Genomic DNA, 27,537 nt, shown 5'->3' on the forward strand with positions numbered 1-27,537 from the left:
TCTCCTACTGTCAATATCCTTGGGGTTACCATTGGCCAGAAACTCAACTGGACTCACCACATAAACACAGTGGCTACAAAAGCAGGCCAGCGGCTAGGAATGTTGTGGCAACTGACTTACCTTCTGAGTCCCCAAAGCCTCTCCACCATCTACAAGGCACAAGTCAGGAATATGATGGAATACTCCCCACTTGCCTGGATGGATGCCGCTCCAATAACACTCAAGAAGCTTGACACTATCCAGGACAAAGCAGCCCACTTGACTGGCACCACATCTACGAACATCCGATCCCTCCACGACCGACACTCAGTAGCAGCAGTGTGTACTATCTACAAGATGCACTATAGCAATTTGGCAAAAATCCTGAGGCAGCACCTTTCAAACCTATTACCACTTCCATCTAGAAGGACAAGTGCAGCAGATACATGGGAGCACCATCACCTGCAATGTCCTCTCCAAGCCACTCACCATCCTGACTTGGAAATATACTGTCGTTCCTTCACAGTCACTGGGTCCAAATCCTTAATCCCCTCCCTAATGGCATTGTGGGTGAACCCACAGCATGTGGACTGCAGCGATTCAAGAAGGCAACTCATTATCATCTTCTCAAGGGCAACTATAATAGGCAATAAATGCTGGCCTGCCAGCAACACCCATGTCCCACAAATGAATAAAAAAAGATGTATTTTAACCACCTTACTTACATGCCCTTCTGTCAAACACGCCAAGGTCCCTTTGTTTCTCAGAACCTCATAGTGTCATGCCGTGCATTGAGTACTTCTTTGTCAGATTACTCCTTCCAAAGTGTACCCCTCACATTGTTCAGGGTTAAATTTCATCTTCACTTATCTGCCATTTAACCTCTCCATCTAGAGCTTCCTGTAGTCTAAGACACTCAACTTCATTGTTAACCACTCGGCCAATCTTTCTGTCATCTGCAAACTTACTAATGCTATCCTCCCACATAGTCATCTATATCGTTCATAAAAATGACAAATGAGAGGAGACCCAACCCAGATTCCTGTGCTACGCCACTACACACTGGCTTCCGGTCAGTAATGATGTGGAGATGCCAGTGTTGGACTGGACAATAAGAAGGCTCACAACACCAGGTTAAAGTCCAACAGGTTTATTTGGTAACAAACGCCACTAGCTTTCGGAGCGCTGCTCCTTCGTCAGGTGAGTGGGGAGTTCTGATCACAAACAGGGCATATAAAGGCACACACTCAGTTTACAGAATAATGATTAAAATGTGAGTCTTTACAACTAGTCAAGTCTTAATGGTGCAGACAATGTGAGTGGAGACAGCATTAAGCATAGGTTAAAGAGATGTGTATTGTCTCCAGACAGGACAGTAAGAGAGATGTTGCAAACCCAGGCAAGTCATGGGGGTTACAGATAGTGTGACATGAACCCAAAATCCCGGCTGAAACCATCCTCATGCGTGCGGAACTTGGCTATCAGTTTCTGCTCAGTGACTCTGCACTGTCATGAGCCGTGAAGGCCACCTTGGAGACGTTTACTCAAAGATCAGAGGCTTCTTGTCAGACGCTACAACAACGGATGAATGAACACCACTCGACAATCACCAGGCAAGACTGTTCTCTTCCTGTTGGCGAAAACTTCTGCGGTCACTTGCATTCAGCCTCTGATCTTTGGGTAAACGTTCTCCAAGGCGGCCTTCACAGCACACAACGCAGCGTCGCTGAGCAGAGACTGATAGCCAAGTCCCGCACACATGAGGATGGTCTCAACCGGGATCTTGGATTCATGTCACACTATCTGTAATCCCCATGACTTGCCTGGGCTCAGTAAAAAGTCTGACAACACCAGGTTTAAGTCCAACCGATTTATTTGATAGTAAACTCACTAGTTTACTATCTAAGGTCCCTTTGTTTACTAGTTTACTAGTTCACTAGTTTACAATTTATTTGATAGTAAACTCACTAGTTTACTGTCAAATAAATCGGTTGGACTTAAACCTGGTGTTATCAGACTTTTTACTGTGGTTACCCCAGTCCAACGCCGGCACATCCACATCTTGCCTGGGCTCGCCAGCTGGACCTCGCATTGGCAAGAATCACTACTATTCTCCATCAACAGGGATCAGATCACTGGCCTTGCTGGGTTAATCATAGGCTATTGAAGCTCTTGGTGTCAGGGGCATGGCCAGACAATGCCTGTGGGGTACTGCCAGTTTGGTAGTGCCCACTGGACACCCTAGCAGTGCTCAGTCACCTTGGCAGTGTCCACTGGACAGTATGGACAGGATTTTCTGGCTGCGCTCACCCCAAAACCAGAAAATCCTGTCTGAGGTTAATGGACCTTTGCATAATCCACTCCCCCCCGCCCGCCAGCCAGGCATCATTCCTGTGGCGGGCAGGATGGGAAAACTCCCCCCCCCCCCCAATAAATGTGATAGAAACAGCACCAAGGGAGTGCAGCCTGTGTGGGGGTAGGGCTATGACAGAGGGGTGGCTGGGGGGAGATCTACGGCGAGGGGGAGGGGTGAGTTCTGGAAGGGAAAGGGGAGGGGGCTCTGCACAGACAGAGGCCAGGGGACAGCTCTGGGAGGGGAGAGGGGGTTAATTAGCAGGGGTTGATATGCAAACTCAGTGACGTGCAGCGAAGAACAGCACAGGGAATAATCGGTGGGAGCGTGGAGCCCAGCAGAGGGTGCGATTGGTGCAGGGGAGAGACCAGCATGGAGAGGGGGGGCATGCTCATTGGGGGAGCGGGGTTAGGGGAGAAGAGATCAGGGAATCTGTGTAATGGCACCCCAAGTAGTCTGCAGCTGGTTTTGCCAATGAGATTAGGCTCCACTCCCCTACTGGTAAGAATCGCACTTATGTTGAAACTTTCCTGCTTTCTCGTGCATTTAGCACTTAGAATTATTTTTGTAAGCCTGCACCCTGAATACATCTAATATGGCCATTGATTTTAATACTTACTTCTATTAATTCACATGGATAACTGATTGGGCAACATTGGATGCTCTGCTGAAGGTACACACACCATAAATAAAAGGCAGAGATGGAGGTAAGCCAGTGGAAATTAAAGCCCTGAATACATTTAGAATAATATGCATATGTATGTTTACTGGGGATTTGCATAACCTCTGGTTGATTAACTAATTAGATATTTCATTTTAAGTTTATGAACTAATCCGTTGAACCACTACATTTCATTACAGTTCTTATAATAAATATTTTAATCATATTATTTGCATGCAACGATATACTGTTGAATTTTATCACAATAATCACGACTCAATGTTTTTTTTAACTGCAAGACTTAAAAGTCAATTGTTCAGATCCCATTGCAAGGATGTGCTAAGTCCCTATGGTGGCTACATATTACCTGAACACCAGCAAAAATTACTGAAAGGCTTTCTTGTTGTGACTAACCTCGGTTCAGTGATGCTGAGCTGTTGATATCTCCGGTGATAAAGGAAGACTCAGACTGTTTTCGAACCGTGTCATTCCACATCCTTCGAATTCGGCTCTGGAAGATACCATAATGTAAAGACAAATGTATCAGTGATTCCAATCCAGCACAGATATTGCATTGAACAAAGCAGCTGCAGAAAGTGCTCCAGAGAGCTCTGCATGCCAAATCTACATCCATGTCTGAATTATAAAGAGCACATTGACAAAATGCCATTTCACATTAGGGTGCTGCTAACTTCCTCTACAATGAAGTTTGCAAACACAAGTAAAGCTGATGCATTTCTAACAATTTTCATGCAAGAAATAAAATTAAACTACTTTTAAATAGCATCGTTAACAGCCTCCCTTGACAGCACAAGTACAAGGAGCTAATTAAAAAACCGAAGATGATTTTATCATTAATCCTTTCTTGCCAAGCAGCTGTTAAAGCAGATACAATAAATGAATGTCAGTCTTTGTAAAGCATTTTGCGTCAGATTAATATCCTGCCTTTTTCTGTAAGGAATTTGTAACAGTCTTTTTTACAAAGATGTTTCTTTGCCTCTTTTTTGAAATTGCTGATTTGCGTTGGAATTTGGTTTCAACTGTGGTGGTCAACTGCTGTGACCTTGTCCAAGGGGCCTTCTTTCTGAAGTGACCTCTGGCCATATGTTTATGCTGGGCTGATGTAGCTGAATGTGATGTTCTCTTCAGTCAACACCCACAATTGTGCAACCCAACAGAGGCCACCATACACTAAGCAGGAACAGGAGCCAAGCAGGGAAAATCAAATCTGAACCAACCAGAGTCCCAAGTTTGGTTGAGAACAGACGCTTATTGTAAAGCCTAATGATAAATTAAGTACTTGCAATATCCCAATCTCTCTTGAGGTAATAGTTTTCAGTATTGTGTTATGTTATTTCAATCCATTCCAGAGAATAAGATACATCCCAATCTGCTCCCAATTTTTTCCTTTATTTCGGTGATAAACTTGAAGATTATTTTTGATTTGTTTGCACAACATCAAAAACAGCTGGAGATGGTAAAATAATGGTTTTACTATGCCCCATTAATCCTTTCTTTAGGTAGTTGTCTCACTTATTGACAAATAGATAAACTGATGGTCCTTATTAATCAACACAAGCAGCTTTATGAAAGTTTTAAAATCAAGATGTTGCTTGACCGGGAGCCGATGTAGGTCAGCAAGCACAGGGATGATAAGGGAACGGAACTTGATGCGAGTTAGGACATCGGCAGCAGAGTTTTGGATGATCTCACGTTTACAGTTGGTAGAATGTGGGAGACCAGCCAGGGGTGCATTAGAATAGTAGGCAGTTTTACAGAAAGCACAAAGGTGAATTTGGAAGCTCGCCTCAGATCACGTGACATAAATTTGTGAAGAAAGTAGCTTAACTTCACTGTTGCCAGAAGAGGGATGGAGTCCAATGTTGGGGAATGCAGTTTTGAATGGAGATTGAAAACAATTACTTCAGTCTCCTGAATATTTAATTGGAGGAAATTTCTGCTCTTCCAGAATTGGATATTGGATAAGCATTAAGATTGATAATTTAGCAACAGTGGAGAAATTGAGAAAGGTAGGGCTGGATGTCGTCACTGTACTTGTAAAAAATGTCATGCCTTCCGATGATATTACTGTAGGGCAATGTGTAGATGAGAAATAGGAAGGAGCAGCTTGGGGCTCACCTGAGATAATGGTACGGGAGCAGGAAGAGACTAAGTGGTTCTCTAATTACAACTAAATAGATAAGAATGAAAGACAGTAAAATTTAGGAGAGAATAAGCAGCGGTGCATGAATGGATACAGATACATAGTACCCAGCAGTGAAGCTGGAGGAATATTGGGCTGTCAGAACAAGTTACAGGTATTGTTTTTTGCAAATGACTTTGCTTAATTTACATTCTGCATGCTAACTTGATTTTCAATTATTTTTTAAGCTGCAGAATTGAGACTGCTAAATTTGGGAAGCTTATTATTGTCCTACCAGCTTAATTGGGGTGTAAGTATGACCATCAATGAAGATGAGTTATGAAAGAACAGCATACATTAGTCTAATTGTGGCAAGCCTTTGGAATGGTTACCACATTGATCACAGGCAGTTGCTTATAAAGAATGTTTTGTTGCCTAATCAGATTCGACCAATGTTGCTAAGAACATACAGCCTGACAGGGACAGGTTGCCCACATATCTTGAGCAGAATAGCATTAAAAATCTAATACGTCTATTTAGCTTGCAATATGAAGGTGAACATAATATTCAACAAAAGGATGCTGTTAAAGAGGTCAATTAGAACAACATTGAGAAAACTTAATGATCAGTATAACTATCTTTTGTCATCATTAGCTTTACTAGTGTTCGAAACTAAGCTGACATCAAAAGATCCATCATGAAGTAGGCCTCATGATATGAGGTACATTTTTTTTGTCCAAGCAACTGCCTGCAGTCAAATCTCAACAACTGTAAGACAGAAAGTGTCTTGTACAAAATAATAAACAGCATCAGAATTCTTCAAATATGAAGGTGAGGGAGTTTTTATGAGGCATCTTGGTTGTATATGAATTAGTAAAATTAACTCAGAACTGTAAATGTGCCTGGAATTCATTCAACATTATGAAAACCAGTGAGCAACTGAGTTGTTGTATTTCTGCTTTTATTTTTCCAAACTTCACCCCAATAACCAAAGCAGCATTTTACATTCTAACAAGGAGCATGAGTAGGCAATTCAGCCCCTCAAACATGTGCTCCCATGTAAAGGGATGAGGCGAAAGGAATCAAGGGATTATGGAGGGAAGGAAGGGTCAGGATATTGAATTTGATGATCAAATGAATGCTGGAACAGGCTTGAAGGGCCAAATGGCCTACTCCTGCTTCTATTTTCAATGCTGATAGTGGAGGATTCAGCTATGATAATGCCATTGAACACCAAGAGGCGATTCTCATTTGTTGGATAGGGTCATTGACTCACATTTGTGTGGCATGAATGTTACTTGTCACTTGTCAGCCCAAGCCTGGATGTTGTCCAGGCCTTGCTGCATTTGGACGTGGACTGCTTCAGTACTTCAGAAATCGCAAATTGTCCTTGCTGATCATTGTACAATCATAAGTGAAAATCCCCAGCTCTGATCATATAATGGATGGAAGATCATTGATGAACTAGCTGAAGTTGGTTGGGTCTAGGACACTATCCTGAGGAACTCTTGTAGTATTGCCCTAGAGCTGAGATGACACACCTCCAGGAACCACAACTAGCTTCCTTTTTGCAAGGAATGGCTGCAACCAGTGGTGAGTTTTCCTCTGGATTCCCTTTGACTTCAGCTTTGCCAGGGCTCCTTGCTGCCTTGATGTCAAGTGCAATCACTCTCACCTCACCTCTGGTGTTAAGCATTTTTGTCTATATGAAAGCCAAGGCTGCGAGGTAGTCCTAGTGCAATCCAACTGAGCATCATCAGCATGTTATTACCAAACAAGTGCCATTTGATAGCACTGTTGATGATCCCTTTCATCACTGAACTGATGATCGAGAGTAGACTTAAAAGGGCAGTAATTGGTCAGGTTAGATTTGTGCTGCTTTTTATGTACAGGACATACCTGAGCTATTTTCCACATTGCTGGGTAGTTGCCAGTGTTGTAGCTGCACTGGAATAGCTTGGCTAGGGGCTGCGGCAAGTTCTGGAACACAAGTCTTCAGTACTTTTTCCAGAATATTGTCGGGGCCCATAGCCTTTGCAATACCCAGTGGCTTCAGCTGTTTCTTCAAATCATGTGGCATGAATTGAAATGGCTAAAGATTAGCTTCTGTGATGCTCGAGGCCAAGATGATTATCCACTTGGCACTTCTGGTTGAAGACTGTAGTTGCAAATGCTTCATTCTGATCTCTTTCATGACTGGGTGGGTTGAGGAGCAAAGGGATCTCGGTGTACAAATACACAATCACGAAAGGTTGCGCTCCAAGTTGGCAACTTCTATAAATCCTATGTACTTCCATGCACACATGAAATCTTAGCATAAGCAGGTGAAGGGATGACCTTCTGTCAAATTTAAGTTATTCTTAAACCATTTATTAGCTAGTGAGTAAAACAACCTGGATCAAATCCTGAGAAACGTTGGTGGGATGGTCATTTCTTGCCTATAGCAGGAATTTCCAGCATTCATCTGAACATTATTATTACATATCAGATGAACCCCTTGACTCGGGAATAACATGGTATTTGGCCTGGAGGAATGGAAGTAAATTGTGGCTTAGCCGAACATTTCATTATCAATATAAATAAACAGGATGTGAAGAAAGTCAGGGTTAATTACAGGAACACATCCTTCGTTGAGTCAATTTTGATAATGTATCAATAGCCTAAAAAAATCTAATGACACATGCCCTATCTATAACTAGCTAATTCCTCTGCTACTCACATTATTTTTTAGGATACATGCATACTTTACTCCACTCATTTACTCTAGAAAACAAAAAGATTTGGTAGAGGTTAAGAGTCTCAAGGTATTATTGTACAGACATGATGTGAACTGGTGAATAATGTGCCTATACTGGAGAAGAAGCCTAATTTGAAGGAAAATGAATAGGATTCTCCAGTCTCATCCATGCTGGGGCCCACTGAGAGCGAAAATGGAAAATATAGCATTTCCAGCAAAAACCCACTCACGCTCAGCGGCACCGAAAAATGACAAGTCGCAAACAAGAACAGATGATTTTGGTCAACATCTTTTCTTTCTGACAAAAAACACGAGGATATACTTTTCAGAATATGCAATGGAAGATCAGCATTAGGCATTAACAGAAGATCGTGACTGGATATTTTTCATTAGTGGCTACAATTCAAAAAAGTTCAGTTGAAGAAAACTGCTGTTTTACAAATCACTTGCTTACTTGTGAGCCTGTAGAATATCGCCCAGGAGTTCGAGCAGCAGATGTCTTTGCTGAACCTAGGGAGGTGTCTGTGCTCCTTCTGCTGCAGCAGTGGGTACGGAAGCATTTACCATATTCTTTCCTCACCTAGGCAATAAAATAACAAATAGCATAAAAAGACAGTAACCTCTCTCAAACAGCTCATCATGATTCGATCCTACTTGTCTGAAATTGAAACAATGCTTTGGTTTTTGGCAAAGGACAAGAAAATTATATTTAAAATGAGAAGATGCTGTTGGATCAGGAGCTGAATAAATTATAAATATATTAAACAACAGGGATCTAAATTATAACATAAATGACCATAAGCAATTTTATTGATTGTTGAAACCCTAAATCTAACACATTACTTATTATATACATAGCAGTGAAGCTTCTTAACAGTTCGTTCTTCATCATTGTGGAGCCCAATTGAAGATACTTTTACACTGAACTTGAAGATATTGTGTACTGAATTTATGCTGGATTCCCTCTAATGTCATTAAAAATAGATACTCCTATTGCCTGATACATTCAGGCTGTCTCTTGGTGTTCTGAAGACAGCAGTCTAGCTGAAAGACTTTGCTAAGATTGGCTGTTCTAGTTCATCAGCATCTGAATTCCAAGATTACAGGCTTGAGATTGCTCCCAGTTAACTTCTTATATAACCCTATTGTTTCACTTCAGTTATCTGTTCTTGTCAGCTCTTGTTCCAGCAACGGCTATCAATAGCCACATCCTGAAAATACAATGATGCTTACAGGGATCACTCTGGCATCATTAATGAAGTATTATGATTTTCAAATGATTACATTTAATTATTTTCAAAGGCCACTATGCACATTTTAAACCAGTACTGAAATGATATGATTGTTGAAGAGATACTGCAATATATCATTTGGGCATGTTATGATGTATTGAGTCCATGCAAAATCCATCACAATCTTTCCTTCTATAGTAAATGAATACAAGCAAAATTCAGGATTTCTTTGCTGCGTTGAGAATTATTTCTCAAGATCAATACCTGGGTATTGGTTAATGTTATGAAGCCTGTTTTAGTATTCCCATCCTCTTTAGTTTTCACGTGTTGGAATAGAAATTTGCATACAGGATTGTCCTTTGTACCTCACTAAAGTTATATACTAAACTAATACAGAAATATAGAAAACAGAAACAGCAGTAGACCATTCAGTCCTTTGAGCCTGCTCCACCTCTGATTTTGATCACGGCTGATCATCAAATTCAACATCCTGATCCCGCTTTCCCCCCATATCCCTTAATCCCTTTGGCCCAAGAGCTATATCTAATATAGAGAGGGTGATTTTTATCAAATTAAAGAGGAGCTTTCACCAACAGATGTGTGTGTGCACACAATAAGTCTCTCAGAGGTTTGTGGAAAGTGAACAGAAGTAGGCCACTGTCAATCATTTCCTCCTCTTGCCCAAGAGAAATGAAGTACTACCTCCATCATTACCCCATTAATTCAGGTCAACAATCCAGATTATTAGGACTGTAATATGGTTAGTTTCCTTAAAGTAGACAGCACGTTACGAAAACATTTTCACACTGAGCATGATTAGAAAATAGAATGCTTTACAAGTACCTGCATAATTTTAAAAATGAATAGATTAATTATTTGAAAATACTAAGAGGAAGGGACTGAGAAATGGAACTAATTTGTTATTGCCAAATATGCATCAAATATCTTCTTATTATAAACTTGTTCCTTGGTCTCATTTGAAACAGTATCAGATGCATGAAAAGAATGGCTTTCCTGCTCTTTCATTAGACTACTAAACAACGTTTGACAGTAGCAGGGACAATCTTGAGCTCACGCTCACTGTCCATATGAATGACAGTGAGGACTCAAGATCCTGTAGTCGCAGATCTTGCCGGTGAGATTACGATCTCAGACCATCCACGTCCATTGCTGGTGATGTCATTTGGTTCATGCCCATTACAGGCGTGAACCTGATTTACATGCATTTGAATTCATTTTAATATAATTAACCCTGCGAGATAGTGACCCCCTCACTATTTTTTGACCCGACGCCAATGTGATGTCACATCGGTGCAATTTAAGAGTTCACATAGATGTGAACATATTGTGGGGGACTCCTGGGAGCGTAAAGATGTGCAGAACCTTTGAGGGAGAGGGACATAGCCAGGCAGTACCCTGGCACTGCCATTTCACACAGTTTGGCAGTGCGAACCTGTGCTAAGGGGAACTTTGGTAAAAGCCACACGAGGGTGGATTCATTTAGATGTGGTGATGCCTGGGAGCAGAGGGAGGAGTTGGGGTTGACCACTGGGGATGTGTGAGATAACTGGGGGGAGGGGGTGCAGCGGAAAAGAAGTACTGACTCCAATGGAGATGGGGAGGGGAGCCCTGAGACCTCTGTGTGGGCTGGGCAGATTTACTCAGGTTATGATCAAGACATCCTGATCTCAGTGCAGCTGGTTTTTTGCCAGCGGGTTGAGCTCCTGCCTTCCCCCTGCAAGCAGTGTGCAACACACCCCCTTGATATTTTTTGACAGAGTGCAGTAAAATCTAGAGAGAAAACTGGCATGTTCACATTGGTTTTCTCACTGGAAACAGCACACCCTCACAGCTCCAGAAACCTGTGGTCAATTCTGGCCCCGGGTGACTGTCCATGTGGAGCTTGCACATTCTCCCCATGTCTGTGGGGGTTTCCTCCGGGTGCTTCGGTTTCCTCCCACAGTTCGAAACATGCAGGTTAGATGAATTGAACATACTTGATTGTCCCTTAGTGTCCAAAGGAGTGTTGTTAAGGGGATTAGCTATGGCAAATGTATGGGATTGCGGGGATAGCCAGAAGTCTCACAACACCAGGTTAGAGTCCAACCAGTTTATTTGATAGTAATCCCACAAGCTTTCAGAAACAGTGTTCCTTCATCAGGTATGTGGAAGCTTCTGATCAGAGACGAAGAACACCGTTTTCGAAAGCTTGTGGGATTACTATCAAATAAACTGGTTGGATTTTAACCTGATGTTGAGAGACTTCTTACTGTGTTTATCCCAGTCCAACGCTGGCATCTCCACATCATTGCGGAGATAGGGCAAGGGATGAGTGTCTGGATAAATTACTCCGTCAGAGAGTCAGTGCAGATTTGATGGACTGATGGCCTATTTTGCACTGTATGGATTCTATGATTTTATGGTCTACAAATCCACTGGAGGCAAGATGCTGCTTATACTGCTTACACCTCATTCCTGATACATTTCTCATTTTTAAGCCTATTGCTCAAAAGGGCGAAAATACTTCACTTTGTGGAAAGTATAAAAATTGGTTCCAATCCTGTGAAAAGCTAATGAAAGTGCTGCAGCATTGTTGAAACTTGCTGAATCCAAATTTGAAGCCAATTTCAGTTTGACTTAAATAAAGCATGTGATGAATGTAAGAGATCTCTATACTACGTTTCCCTGAACAATGTAACTCGCTGGGGTCTTTTAAAAGACTTCTGGATGAGTATATGGGGTTTTATGGGATTGGGGGTTATAGATAGGTCTATAGATTGGTAGGTGTTGATGTGATCGGCGCAACTCGTGGGCCGAAGGGCCTGTTTGTGCTGTAGTGTTCTATGTTCTATTCAGCCATACAAACGGCATTTAACTTTCCAGGGGGAAATCTTACCAAAAAAATTCAAAGTTCCAAACTAACATGAAAACTGGAAGATGGGTGCAAATATTCTTGAGTTATATTAGTAGCAACATGCTAAATAAGATTACTGACACCACATGTGTTTGCCTCCTAATAACTTTACAAACTAAACCTTTAAATAAACCATCAGTTACCTCCAAGTGTTCCGTCCTTGTCAAGAACGTGGGTCTGGATTTTCATCCTCGAGGCAAGGAATTCTACAAATCTCCCAGCCTCTCCTACCCATATTGGGAGAAAGTGACACTGGGGCAGGATGGGTGCACAATGCTATCTATGAAACTATATCTCTGCAATCTTGGCAAAAACATTCGAAGTGACAAATGAGCATGAAAACAGGAGAAATTTGCACTTGAGATCAGTTAAAAATAGCATCTTACCTAAGTTTGAAAAAAAGCAAAATCTGGTTCTCGCCAGCAGTGGGAAAGGGCTCGCTATGCTGGCCGAAAGCGAGTAGCTAGCAGCAGCAGAAGAGGGGCCGTTGTTCATGTCAGAGCAGTGTGTTCTGGTATTTGTAGCCGATCCCCACCCTGCTTCCCCCGTTTACCCAGTGGGCACTGCCAGGTTGCCAGGCTGGCACTCTCAAGGGGTACCCCCTCCTCTCCAGAACTCTTGGGGACTACCTCAAGAGCCTTTAGTCCTACTGGCGAGGCCATTATGTCTGGTCCCTGTTGATGGAGACCATACATGATCCTTGCCAATGAGAACCTGCCCTGGCGAGGCCGCAGTGCAAGTGAGACTGGATGATTGCATCCTGGGCTCACTTGTAATAATTTTACTGCAAATAGGCACAAGCTGATCTCGTTGGATATCTGATGCCGGTAGGATCACGAGAAGTGAGAAATTGGGCATGAACTCGATTTCTTGGCTCTCTTACAATCTTACCGGATTGTCCCGTCCATCGGCAGGCGGGGTGAAATATTGAGATTGCGGCCAGTGTCTTCATGGGGTGTGGAAGGCAAAAACAAAAGCAACATATCCTGTAACAGTTACCAGGGCAGTCCTACGTTGAGAAGGATATGGGGAATGACCTGGATTCTGATTTTTATTGCCCATCTCCAGCAATCTAAGAATTGCAAGTGTCTATTATAAGGCAGCAAAGATCATGCAACAATAGGCATTCTAATGAAATTTATGGTTGTATTCAATTTACTATGAATTATTTGCCTAAACCATTCTCATTGAAGAATGTCTCAGTAAGGAATTTACTAACACTTGCAAATACTTGTAGAAGATTCAAACTGCATACATGGAGAGAAATTTGTGATTATCTTTAAGCTTGCAGATGAAAAGAGCAACATCTAGGCTCCTATTTGAAACCTGCTGCTGTTATTTCTTCCCTATTTAGTGACATAGTGTTACATAGCCAAAGATGTTCTGTTACTTGAAATGAAATTGATCGAGGCAGAAAAGATAGTTATATCCACTAACCTTTCAAGTAACAAACTGCAGCACTTCTATTGTCACGAGAAATTATTAAATTGTTGATCAGATTGTGACAGATGAATCTTATAATATCCTAAATGACTTAACATCCAACAACCTGTGATGAGTTGCCAAATATTAAAAGACGTGATGCATTTTCATACACAATAAAAGAGACATAATTTCTCCTCCTTATCCCTGTAATCTTCACTTACCCCACAACCCTTCATGAGATCTGTGCTCTTCTAATTTGGCTGCTTGTACATTCCCAATCATAAAGACGCCACCACTGCTGGCCGTGCCTTCACTTCCCTTGGCACCAAGTTCTGCAATTCCCCACTTCTTCTCTCTACCTTGCTTTCCTCCTTAAAACATATCTCTTTTGGTTGTCTGACCCACTATCTTCTTATGTGGCTCAATATTATATTCTGTTTGCTGCTGTGAAGTGCTTTGGGATGTTTCATTTCATTAAAGGTGCATTACAAATGTAAGTTGATATTGTTGCAGAAATGATTTGAATTCCGTAATAAGCATACAGCTTATTACGAGTGTACAGCTTACAAGAGTGGACTGTGCATTGGGGAATTGAGTGTTTGTTTTTTGGGCATAGTCTCCACATCCATTTCATCTAAACATTGAGAGCAATTTTTTTTTCATGGGATAAGCAAACAGAATTTGAACATGAATTTGGTTAGAGGCAAATGATTTCAAAATGGGCTTCACAGGTGTTAGAAAATTGTTTCACATTAATATAAATAGCATGCCTCATACAGACAGATGCATTCTCTTGAGTAAATCAGTTATTACACTCGCCCATTAACACGATTGAATTAGGAACTATTGGAATGTATCCTGCAGTACGCGGAGAGCTAAATGACAGGAAGTTTGAAGCTCACTGAAAATGTACTATTAGATAGATATTAGTAGTGAATTATTTGTGGTGCCTTTTAATTCAGCTGAAGAAAGTATGTCCAGCATGGTGGTGATGAGGGGAGTGGAGTCGGTGGTTGTTGGCCTCCCCACACTGTGATTGTCACAGTAGGAGGCAACATACTGTTTGTTAGTGGTTGGATCTTGTGGTCCTGTCACTGTCAATGGGATTTCCCATTGACTGCATCCTATGCCACCAGGAAAATTATCAGCTGGGCCAGATGATCCTGCTGGCATGAACAGCTGGAAAGTTGCGGGCCCCAGTTTTACTGCATGATTTCCTCATGGAATAGTGCAATGTGGGCAGAATGAAATGGAGTAAAAGAAAACGTGGAAATTGGAGCAATCTAGTGTGCTAATTTAAAGTCCATTGGCCCAAATCAATCTCAGCCTATAAAGCCGACCACAGTCCCAGGATAGGTTCGGGAGTTTCTGCCAATTGTGCCCATTCAGGAATGTTTATCACATTATGCCCAAATTCTCTGCCTCACGGACATTAATCCATTGTTAAAGACCTGCATCTGTAGTGACCAGGAGTTAATTGAAACCTCACTTCAATCTGTTCTTCATGCTGATGCTACAATTACTTTAAATTCAATTTAAATTAGTTCAAATTCAGTCAATTGGTACACGAAACCTGTGACCAGTAGTCAATTTAAACTATTGATTGGATGTTTCTTCATCTTCAGCAATTACTTGAACAAATTTTCAGCTTAAATTATTTTAAATTCAAATACCTTGAGGCCCCATTAGCTATATTCCAGTTAATAATCAATTATGATCAATAACACAAACTGACTTCACTGATTGCTTCACAGCTCCAGGGACCTGGGTCTGATTCCTGGCTTGGGTCACTGTCTGTGTGGAGTTTGCTCATTCTCCTCATGTCTGCATGGATTTCCTCTCAGTGCTCTGGTTTCCTCCCACAGTCCAAAGATGTGCAGGTTAGGTCAATTGGCCATGCTAAAAAATTGCCCCTGAGATGCACAGGTTAGAGGGATTAGCGGGTAAATATGTAGGGATATGGGGGTAGGTGCAGACTCAATGGGCCAAGTGGCCTCTTTCTGCACTATAGGGTTTCTATGATTCTATGACTTGGGGTAGGTTTTTTTGTTCCATTTTATGTTAAATTTTTGTGTTGAAACTTGGGTGCAACTCTGTAAGACAGGGTCAGTGTCCAGTGAGTTCTGGATACATTTTACCATGTGTACTTCAAATGGAAATGCCGTCCCAAACATTCCATTTATTGTAACACATTGTAAGAGGTTACAGAACCACCAAGTCAGTACAAGAATTATCCCTATCTTATCAGTTGATTTAAACATGTCAGATATTTTTCTGTAACACACGGACAGTAGATCCAATATTCAAAATCATTAAATGTTCTGAAATTTTAAAGTCTTGTGGTGTGGAAAGAATCTTCTTACTTCTGCTTGATTTTTAATTTATAACTTCCACCTTTTCACACCATCTCTGCATCGAAACTGATGTTCTATGACAGCAACCTCTCATCTTAATGATCTCATTATTGCAAAATATTTCAAAGCAGATAATCTTAGTGCTGACATATGCACATTAAACCATTAATAGAAAATTGATTACTCTGGAATTACTATTTCCTGACTTCAGAAGGTCAGAGATTAAACAATAAACACTCAAATCTGTAAAGACAATTTAAGGATAGTTAAAAAAGGGTAAAGATTAATGCCTATAGAAAAATTAATGAACTCTGACAAGTCTTTGCTGATCTCCTTGCTGAGCAATAAAGCAACTGACTTCTGGGATATTGTAACACATTAGAACCCTTACTATGAAGATCAAGAGAAGTTAGCAGATCTCCCCTTCCCCAACATACAAGAGTTAGTAATATTTTCCCATGACATACGAAACTAACCTTCTTCTGGAGGACACAGTGGAAAATGAATATAAACATTCCCTGCAGTGAGTTGAAAATGGTGAAGAGATATGCCATGATAACAGTGCTTTCATTAATGAACATAAGTCCAAAAGCCCAAGTTAGTCCAAGGAGGCAAAGGAGAGCTATGGCCCCTATGACCCATGATCTGCAAAGAATGGAAAAAAAAGTCATTTAATATGGTTGCACATTTTTCTAAGAAATCCTACTCTCACCAAATTTTTTCTTCTTTAGAACCCCGACTATAAAGAAAATTTCAAATTACATTTCATCATTTTCCTACCATTGATGTACGTGGATCATTTTATCAAGACTCACAATTATGCAATGTATATTTGTTGATCCAGAACAAACTGTCATTTCCTTACACAATTGTTTAAAACTTGCAGAGAGAACAGAAGTTTTTACATATTTGATTTTGCATTTTACGGATGTAAAACAAAATGGCAGCAATAAATCCAGGAAGCACAATAAAACTTAGTAGCATCATTTGTAGTAGATGAATCACTTTTTAAGAGTAGCTTTCAGGTAATGAAACCATCAGTCAAACGTGGTTCCATGAATTTAGATCAGAGTTTATAAATTGCAGCAATGCCGTCAAGAAACGTATCATATTTCTCTTCCTTCCTTCAACACCTGCACCTGCAGCAATCACCCACCCCCCCTCTCCCCCCAACTACCTCATTCCAACCTCTCACCCCAGAAATTCAAGACAGAAGAACAGAAGGAACATGACAAAATTTTAGCGGAACAAAATAATAGAAATTTATGGAGCTTGTTCCATTATTAGCAGTGAAGAAAAAAATGCCAGAGCAACGCAGAGTAAAAAACATTCCTGCCATGGAATGGGAATGATAACAAAGGAGAGGACTCTTCACCAGAAGAACAAACTGAAATTATTAATCCAGTCAGTATTCTTTGGAACATTGCTGTCTCTTCCATTTTTGAGAAAACTACAGCCTCTTGCTTTGAGAATATCATTGCTTCTAGTGTCTTGGTGTGGACTGAAAAAATTGCAAACACAACTGATTTTCTAAGCTTTCAGTTTTTCACATTCAACTACTGTTCAGAAAAATACATATTTACCTTAAATGGATCTTCATTTTGATTCAATTATGCAATGTGTTAGGCACAGCAAAATACATTTCCGAGCTGTACCCAAACACAACACAGGAATTTAACAAAGATTTTAAATAATTTGTGGCTTATCATTGTGCTCTGCATTAATTATAAGCTCAACTGACATTACTAGTTTTATAATGAAACCATATCCAGTTCCATATTAAGAAATATCAAAGTGAGATGGGAAACTCTAAACTGTTGATTCTTTCTTGCCCTGTTGAAACGTAAGCATTAATCCAACGGATCCCTGAAGATATTGAATGCACTGCATTTAAAAAATAGTTTGTAGTACATCCTTAATAATCCATTTCTTGACTAAAGTAATAGATCTTATGAATATGTTGGAAAGCAACTTAGCTAAATCAATCCTGGGTTGCTAAGCAGCTCAGCAAACATGAATATCTAAATAAATTTACTGGTTCTCTACACAGTTTGCTCTTCCGTCTCTATGCAAATGACAAAAGATACAATGAAGGAAAGTATTACAGATGGGGCCAAGTTTTAGTACATCTCAAAAGGCCACACAACATGACGTTTGTAAGCCATTCAGATCATTCTTACTTGATGAAGGGCCTGTTATCCTCATAGCTAAAGAATGCATGGATGCAAAGACAAAAACATCAACATTAGAAAATAATGGTTTCAGCTGAAAATAATATTTAAAAACGGAAGTTGAATAACCAGAACAAAATGTTTTGCAACCGCTCCACACCACCCAAGCAAACTGGCACACAGTATCAGGAAGCAGCTCCTCTTCACTGTTGGTTTAGTGAGGAATACAATCAGCAATATCTTACTGAATTTCCTATTAGCAACCCCAAAGGAAAAGCACTGTGGGCAGGTTTGAAAATGGATTACGACATTGAGATATTTCAAAGCAGTTTAAGCAATCGGATTTAGTAATCTTATTCCAGTAAACAAACTCATTTGATCTCTCTTTCAGTCTGGCTAAGCTCATAATTTAACAATTGCCAATTAACAACATCACTTAAGCTTTGGCAGAGCTGCCAGAGTGAGAAGATGGAGAGTTTAAATCCCATGGGTGATAATGAATTGAGCTCCAAATTCTGTGTGATGCTCTGTCTGATGGGTGTGCTTAACCACAACATATAGATGGTGGGAACCCAGAAAACCATCCTACCGTATAGGACTAACCACTCTGTTGACTGGTGTAAAACTTGAAGGCTTGAAGAGAGTATTCACATTGTGGTCTGTCAGACTGAATTACCTTTCACTGGTTTACACTTCTACAATGGAAGATTGAGAAGGCATACCAACAACGGCAACGTGTTATCTTTGAACTTCATGAAGTGAAAATTTTTATTGAACTATCCTGGACCTTATTCACCAGAACCTGAGCCTTGATCAAAATAAATTGTTTTAATTGGTCACATTTTCTTCAACATGAAGAAGCAGCAATGAACGTTCTCCAGGAAGAGGATATGTAAATCAGTGACTGATGAACATTAAAACAGTCACATGCAGTAAATGGGAAACTGGTAGGAGTAAAATTGTCAACAGCGCTCCTAGATTGTCATGAAACACATTTGAATCATTAATGTGCCTTGTTAAATCACATGGTGTGACTGTGAAAAAGATACTATTTCCCTTTATCCTTCTTGACCTTTCTGCAGTGTCTGACACAGTTTGATCAAATGATCATCCAGTTGGGGTTGGACTGCATTATCTAACTAACTGCAGAATCTACATCAATTGCTTATTTTCTCATTCCTGCATCTCTAGCGTTCTCCAAGAATTTATCCTCGGTCCATTCCTATTTCTCATCCACATGTTGTACCTCATCAACGCCATTATACAACCTCAAGTTCCATACATATGCCAATAATACTGAGTTCTACCTCACCGCCATCTTTTTTGAATTCTTTGCAGTCTCTAACTACTTATCCAACATCATATCCAGTACTGGATGAAAAGAAATTTTCCCCAATTATAAACATTGGAAAGACGGAAGCCATCGTTTTTGGCCCCCCACCGCAATCTCCACTTCTTTCCCCTCTCATTTTCTTGAATTGCCTGCAGTTTCATAACGTCCAGGATCTCTGTGCTCCTCTAATACCACCTTTTGGGCTTCTCTGATTTTATTTGTTCCAACATTGGTGACCATGAGTTTAATTGCCTAGCCCTAAGATCTGGAATTCTCTCCCTAAACCTTTCCACCTCACTTTGCTCTTATTTGACCGAGTTTATAGTCATCTGCCCTAATGTCTCCCTATGTAGAACATGTCAAATTTGTTGTATCATGCCTCTAAAATGCGCAATGTTCTGCACCTTTTGCAATTCCTCAGATGCAGAAGCAGTCCATGCTCATGCAGTAACACCTGGATACAATTCCAGCTTGGTGCTGTGGTAAGTAATATTTGGGTCACACAAGTATCAGACAATGGCCATCTCCAAAAGAGAGCATCCAGCCATCTCTCCTTGATGTTCAATGGCATTACCATCGCTGAATCCCCACCATTAACATCCATGAGGATTACCATCGACTAGAAGCTGAATTAGATCAACAATATAAACACCACAAGCAACAAGAGCAGGTCAAAGGCTGGAAATTCTTTAGCAAATAACACCATCACCTGACTTTCCAAACCCTGTCCGCCATCTACAACGTGCAAATCAGAAGCAATGGAATACTTTCTACTTGTTCAGGTGAGTGTGGATCCAATAGCACACGAAACCCAAGACCATCAGGGATGAAACAGCCCACTTGATCAGCACCCCATCCAACACCTTTAACCTTCACTCCCTCCACCATGGATGCACAGTGGCAGCAGTGTGCACCATCTACAAGGTGCACCGAGATAACAAGACACCGATGTCACACTCCTATTTATTGACTATAGCTCAGCCTTCAACACCATTATTCCCACGTGACTCATCTTCAAACTCCATGGCCTGGGTCTCGGCACATTTCTTTGCGACTGGATCCTGAACTTCCTAACTCATAGACCACAATCAGTAAGGATAGGCAACAACACATCCTCCACGATCATCCTCAACACTGGTGCCCCACAAGGCTGTGTTTTCTGCCCCCTACTATACTCCTTATACAACTATGACTGTGTGGCCAAATTCCCCTCCAATTTGATTTTCAACTTTGCTGACCACACCACCATAGTGGATCAGATCTCAAACAATGATGAGACAGAATACCATGAAATACAGAATCTGGTCAACTGGTGTAGCAACAATATTCTCTCCCTCAATGTCAACAAAATGAAGGAGATTGTCATCAACCTCAGAAAGCGTAAAGCAGAACATGCCATCAATGGGGACGAAGTAGAAAGGATCGAGACCTTCAAGTTTTTAGGTGCCCAGATCACCAACTGTCCTGGCCCCCCAACGCTGACACTATAGTTAAGAAAGCCCACCAACACCTCTACTTTCTCAGAAGACTAAGGAAATTTGTCATGTCAGCTACAACGCTCACCAACTTTTACGGATGCACCATAGAAAGTTATATCACAGCTTTGTATGGCTCCTGCTCTACCCAAGATCCCAAGGAGCTACAAAAGGTTATGAATGTATCCATCATGCAAACCAGCCTCCCATCCATTGACTCTGACTACACTTCCCACTGCCTCGGCAAAGCAGCCAGCATAATTAAGGACCCCATGCGCTCCGGACATTGTCTCTTCCACCTTCTGTCGCGAAAGAGATACAAAAGTCTGAGGTCATGTACCAACCAATTCAAAGACAGCTGCTTCCCTGTTGCTGTTAAACTTTTGAATGGACTTACCTTGCATTAAGTTGATCTTTCTCTACACCCTAGCTAAGACAGTAACACTACATTCCGCACTCTCTCATTTCCCTCTCTCTATGAATAGCATGCTTTGTCTGCATAGCATGCAAAAAACAATACTTTTCACGGTATGTTAACACGTGACAATAATAAATCAAATTAAACCACTGCAGTAACTTACCAAAACTCCTTTGACAGCACCTTCCAAACCCCTGACCTCTCCACCTACAAGGAAGAGCAGCATGGGAACACCACCACCTTCAAAATCCCCTCCAAGCTACACACCACACTCATGATTTCTAATTGTATCATTGTTGCTGGATCAGAATCCTGGAACTCTCTTCCTAAAAGCACTATGGGTGTTCCTACACCAAATGGACTTGAAGCGGTTCAAGGTGATGGTTCTTAAAAGGTAATTACGGATGAGCAATAAATGCTTGCCTTGCCAATGACACATACATCCCATGAAGAATAATAAAGTTTTATCTTCTTAAAAGGTGCTATGTAAATGCAGGATATTTTTGTTAGGAAAGGAAAACTGCCTTTTTTAAAATCCATTTGGTTCATATAACACCGCCAAATGTGGCGAACTCTTAGCTGTTTTCCAAAATGGACTATTAATTCACTCAACAGTATCAAACCACATCAAGAAGATTCTTATGGAATTGATGGTTGTCCAAGAAATGCAACTTTGATTCTCGGGATATGGGCATCACTGGCAATAAAAAGAACCAAGAGAAACCACAGCCAACAAAGAAACTATAGGAGAGAACATACATAGAGCAACTTGACCTAACAAGCACAGCTATAGGTATCTCTCCATTCCTACTCCAGCATTAGTAATTGTGAAAAGATTGATTATGTTGACAGGATCTGCAAGGTTGTTCTAACCAGTAAAATGATGTGGATGTGCCGGCGTTGGACTGGGGTAAACACAGTAAAAAGTCTGACAACACCAGGTTTTAGTCCAACCGATTTATTTGATAGTAAACTCACAAGCTTTCGAGGGGACGCCCTCTTCGTCAGGTGAATGAGGGAGTCCCCTCGAAAGCTTGTGAGTTTACTATCAAATAATTCGGTTGGACTAAAACCTGGTATTGTCAGACTTTCTACTGTGCTAACCAGTAAAAGCCACAGATTTGCTTTTTGTTATGAAATGAAGTGAGAGAAAGTTTTTTCATGCTCAGCCCCATAATTCTTCAAACTAGGTTGAACAAAATCAGACTTGGGAAACCACATTTCCTAGAAAGTCAAATGACTAATTTCTCACATCAGCAGAATGTCAGACTGACATTTATTGTGCTTCGTAAACACAAACCATACTATGCATCTTGGCCCATTGTGACATTGGCTGGAAGTCATAAAGTGCTAATAGATTGCAAATTGATGTTTTTAAAGAAGCTGTCAAGTTGATTGTGCACCGAGAGCAGAAACAACTATCTCAGGAGGAAGATAAGGTGGAGTCCTTGAAGAGTATAGGAGGTGTAGGAGTACAGTTAAGAGAGAAATCAGGAGGGCAAAAAGGGAGACGAGATTGTTTTGCTAGATAAGGCAAAGGAGAATCCAAAGAGGTTCTACAAATACATAAAGGACAAAAGAGTAACAAGGGAGAGAATAGGCCTCTTAATGATCAACAAAGTCATCTATGTGTGAATCCACAAGAGATGGGTGAGATCCTAAATGAATATTTCTCATCAGTATTTACTGCTGAGAAAAGCATGGATGTTAGGGAACTTGGGGAAACAAATAGTGATGTCTTGAGGAATGTACATATTATAGAAAAGGAGGTGCTGGAAATCTTAAAGTTCATCAAGGTAGATAAATACCCCCAGTCCAAATGAAGTATATCCCAGGACATCGTGGAAGGCGAGGGAGGAAATTGCGGGTCCCCTCGCAGAGCGATTTGAATCATTGATAGTTATAGGTGAGATGCGTGAAGATTGTGCCTTTGTTTAAAAAGTGCTGCAGGGAAAAGCTTGGAAACTATAGGCCAGTGAGGCTTACATCTGTGGTGGGTAAAGTGTTGGAAGATATTTTGAGAATCAGGATCTACAGGCATTGAGAGTCACAAGGACTGATTAGGCACAGTCAGCATGGCTTTGAGAGTGGAAAAGCAAGTCTCGCAAATTTGATTGAGGTTTTTGAAGGGGTTATCAAGAAGGTAGATGGGGGCAGTGCAGTTGATGTTGTCTTAGTTGGACTTTAGGCCTTTGACAAGGTACCGCATGGTAGGTTGTTGCACAAGGTTAAATCTCACGGGATCCAGGGTGAGGTAGCTAATTGGATACAAAACTGGCTTGATGACAGAAGCCAGTTGTAGAGTGTTGTTTTTCAAACTGGAGGCCTATGACCAGCAGTATGCCTCAGGAATCAGTGTTGGGTCCACTGTTATTTGTCATTTATATTATTGATTTGGATGAGAATATAGGAGGCATGGTTAGCAAGTTTGCAGATGACACCAAGAATTGTGGCACAGTGGACAGTGAAGAAGGTTATCTCAGATTGCAACAGGATCTTGATCAATTGGGTCAGTGGGCTGATGAATGCAGAAGGAATTTAGTTTAGATAAATGTGAGGTGGTGCATTTTGGTAGATTGAACTAGGGCAAGACTTACTCATTTAATAGTATGACGTTGGGGAGAGTTACAGCGCAAAGAGATCTAGGGTACAGGTTCATAGCTCCTTGAAAGTGGAGTCAAAGGTGGACAGAGTGGTGAAAAAGGCATTCAGCATGCTTGGTTTCATTGATCAGAACATTGAATACAAGACTCGGGAGTTGTTGAAATTATACAAGATATTGGTAACGCCACACTTGGAATACTGCATACAGTTCTGCTCACCCCATTATAGAAAGGCTATTACTAAATTAGAAAGAGTGCAGAAAATATTTACTAGGATACTACCGGGACTTGATGGTTTGAGTTCTTAGGCGAGGCTGGATAGACTGGGACTTCTTTCTCTGGAACATAGGGTGATCTTATAGAGGTCTATCAAATAATGACATAGATCAGCTAGATAGTCAATATCTTTTCCCAAAGGTAGGGGGGTCTAAAACTAGAGGGCATAGGTTTAAAGTGAGAGGGGAGAGATACAAAAGTGTCCAGAGGAGCAATTTTTTCACACAGATGGTGATGAGTGTCTGGAACAAGCTTCCAAAGGTAGTAGCAGAAGCGGGTACAATTTTGTTTTTTTAAAAAGCATTTAAACAGTTACATGGGTAAAAAGGTTTAGCGGGATATGGGCCAAATGCAGGCAATTGGGACTAGTTTAGGGGTTTAAAAAAACAGGACGGCATGGACGAGTTGGGCCGAAAGGCCTTGTTTCCATGCTGGAAACCTCTTTGAACCAGTGTTAAGCACACAACAGGCTAAAAAACAGATGAAGCATTTTAAAAGATTCACAATCCAACCATCTTCAACAAGTCACACAGTGGCACAATGATTAGCACTGGTGCCTCACAACATCAGGGACCTGGGTTCAATTCTGGCCTTGGGTCACTGTCACCTGGTGTGGAGTTTGTACATTCTCCCTGGATCTGCATGGGTTTCCTTCGGGTGCTCCAGTTTCCTCCCACAGTCCAAAGATGTGCAGGTTAGGTTGATTGGCCATACTAAATTGACCTTAATGTCAGGGGGATTAGCAGGGTAAATATGTGTGAATTTAACAATCAATATATTTCAGGAACAGGGCCTGGGTGGGAATGTGGTCAGTGCAGACTCAATGGGCTGAATGGCCTCCTTCTACACTGTAGGGATTCTATGGTTAAATGATCAAACATGACTGATAATTTTCTGGTTAGGAAATACTTCATAACTCATTTGAAATAAATCAAATTTCTGAACCTTGAAATGTACTTCCATTTTGTTTTAAATTATAGGGGAATTTGACATGTATGACAAAATAATTAAACAGGGCTACTGCAAATACATCTAATGCAATTTGGGGATAAAATCTGAAGAACCAACATTACCCAATTACAGATTTTACTGGTTTTGTGTTGGAGTGGAACCAATCTTTATGCACCTACGGTTATATAAAGTAAAATATTTCCTTTGCTGTTGTTACAATAGGGAAGTTTATTAAAGCTAATTCTCCAAGCCATTGTTCCTGAATAGGCTTTCAGTAAGGCATAATGATCACTGTCAAATTGTGATACTGTGACAACTTGAAAAGCACTGAGCCACATAAATACAGTTTCTATCTTTCTAAAAGTTGAACTATTAGTCGGACAGAGCATGTTGAGCTAACACAAAGGTACCACTCAAGTTATTATCTGCAAGTAATTTGGAGTATTGAATTAAGTAATAAGCAGTTCAAGATATTTTTCCCCCCAAAGTGTCGAACCAAACAGCTTTATAACAACATTACATGGTGCATTAAAGTCACTTTAAGCAAGGTATCATGACAGATGCATTACTGCATCAAGTTGGGTGAGAATGTGCTACTGCAGCTACTCCAGCTTGCATGGTAAAGTAGCACATTTTCGTTGGTGTGTGAGGTGGCAGGGGAGGAAAAATACAAGAGCAAAAGGTACGTTTAAAAAGTATGCATCAGATAAACTAAAATATAAAAACGTCATCAATAAGTCGAAATGCTGTCATGTAACATTAAATGATTTTCTCAGAGAACTAATTGTTTTAGACAGCATACGCAAAACATTTTTCATCTTTAGATAGGTTTTCAGAATTTAAAATGCCAAAAAGGTTAAGAAAATAGCCTTCAGTTGGTGTCAAGCAGTAGCTACTTTTCAATTAAGTTGCAAGGACTGAAAAGGAGGAATGGATCATACAACATCAGTGTGCAATTGTACATTCTAGCTGTGAGGAAAAAAAGCCGATTTGCATCAGAGCAAAAGAAATTCTGTTATATTGACAAAATCAACAGCGAACTAACTATAATTTCTGAACTAGGGCTGGAATTACATCTTTTACACACCAGTTATTTTAAATAAATCAATTTCTGTTACAAAAAAATTGAAAGATTAATCCCCTTCTTTGTTTGGTGCCTTGGAAGAATGCCGTCTTACAATACATTCATAAAATGATGACTGGACATAATATGCACTGTGTGTCTTTGCGTAATGAAATTTCAGTGACATTCAGCCAATTGGGGTAAAGCAAGACCACACATAGATAATGGTACTTAGATTTATATAGTGTTCAATAGTGAAGAAACACTCTCGCAGTCTATTATAGCCTTATTAGTTAGGATCACGTCAATATTGTCAATCTTCAGCTTTTGCTGGCACTGTATTATGATGCACTCTTCATTAGAATCATGTAGAAACATTCCAGGACTATCGATCAATAAGGGATTTGAAGCTTCATACAATATTTCAAATAATAATATTTATTTTCCAACGTAAGTGCAGTGCTGTGGTACAACACATCCAGGGCAGGGAAGTGATGACTCTGTCAAGGATTTCAGGCCAGTACGCCTGTTAACTGCAGGATTGATTGCCAGAATTGGCAATAGCTATTCAATTCCTCCTGGAGAATAACTTACATGGTAAACTATTTCATAAAGGCTCTTTTTTTGATATAAATTAAGCTAGATAGCAACCATTTTCTTCATCATCTCGAGACTGAGCAATGAGGGAGACGGGGTTCAGAGTTTTGAGATTACAGACTGCAGTAACAGTGACAGGTTTGTTCATGAAAAGGATAAGGACATTTCTAGAAACTGCAGGCCAGAGAGTTTAGCATCAGTGGTGGGTAAAGTTTTAGAAACAGTATTCGTGGGGGACACACAAGAACAGGCAGTTGGGAAGGTAAAATGAGTTAAGGAGAGCTAACATGTTTGTAAAAGCTAGAAGTGCCTTTTTGAAGGGAATGTAATAGAGATTATCCACATTGAGTTGTAGGAAGTGTTTGTATCATAGAAAGGGCGGAAGACAGTGTACGTACATAAACATGCACATGCACACATCCACTCTAACCCCTCCCCTTTCCACTGGGCATGTTTTCGCCAGGGGTGATAGGTTATATCAAATATATTGGCCAGTTGGCGTTTCACCTTCCCATTCACCCCGACCCTTACCCATAATGGGAGTGTGCAAAAGGCATCCACCCGTCCACCCACCATATGATAGGTATGTGGCAGGCAGATGAGAGTGGGCTCTTTTCTTTAACAACTTTGGTGAAATAGCTGGAATTGGGGAGGGCACAGCATTTGTGTGGGTTGGGGATTACATCTCCCTCCCCAAGTTGTTACCATCCTTTCCTCCTCCTGCCCCATATTTTTTGCCTCCCCACCCAACCACACCCCCCCAGGTTTCTCAAACCCTCTCTCTAAAAATCAGGACATGGGTGTCCATCTTCAATTTCCATGGGGCTTCCTTGCAGTTCCAAGAATAGCCAC

General features: G+C 40.8%; 1 protein-coding gene across 3 annotated transcripts in view; it reads right to left on the reverse strand.

Moving 5' to 3' along the window:
* The window catches only part of LOC145342927 (adhesion G protein-coupled receptor L3-like), a 937,845-nt gene that overhangs the window by 59,427 nt on the left and 850,881 nt on the right, over positions 1 to 27,537 (reverse strand). For 2 of the 3 annotated variants that reach the window (XM_080188553.1, XM_080188552.1), the window contains 3 exons: positions 16,275 to 16,443; positions 8,328 to 8,453; positions 3,408 to 3,504 (listed from right to left, as the gene is read on the reverse strand). In XM_080188553.1, coding sequence (XP_080044679.1) covers positions 3,408 to 3,504; positions 8,328 to 8,453; positions 16,275 to 16,443 — 392 coding nt within the window. Of the gene's footprint in view, positions 1 to 3,407; positions 3,505 to 8,327; positions 8,454 to 16,274; positions 16,444 to 17,978; positions 18,006 to 27,537 lie in introns of all 3 variants that reach the window. The other variant, XM_080188551.1, reaches the window with a different exon arrangement.

This window comes from Carcharhinus amblyrhynchos, chromosome 5 (genome assembly GCF_965287045.1).
Source record: "Carcharhinus amblyrhynchos chromosome 5, sCarAmb.v2.hapA, whole genome shotgun sequence".
Classification (NCBI taxonomy): domain Eukaryota; kingdom Metazoa; phylum Chordata; class Chondrichthyes; order Carcharhiniformes; family Carcharhinidae; genus Carcharhinus; species Carcharhinus amblyrhynchos.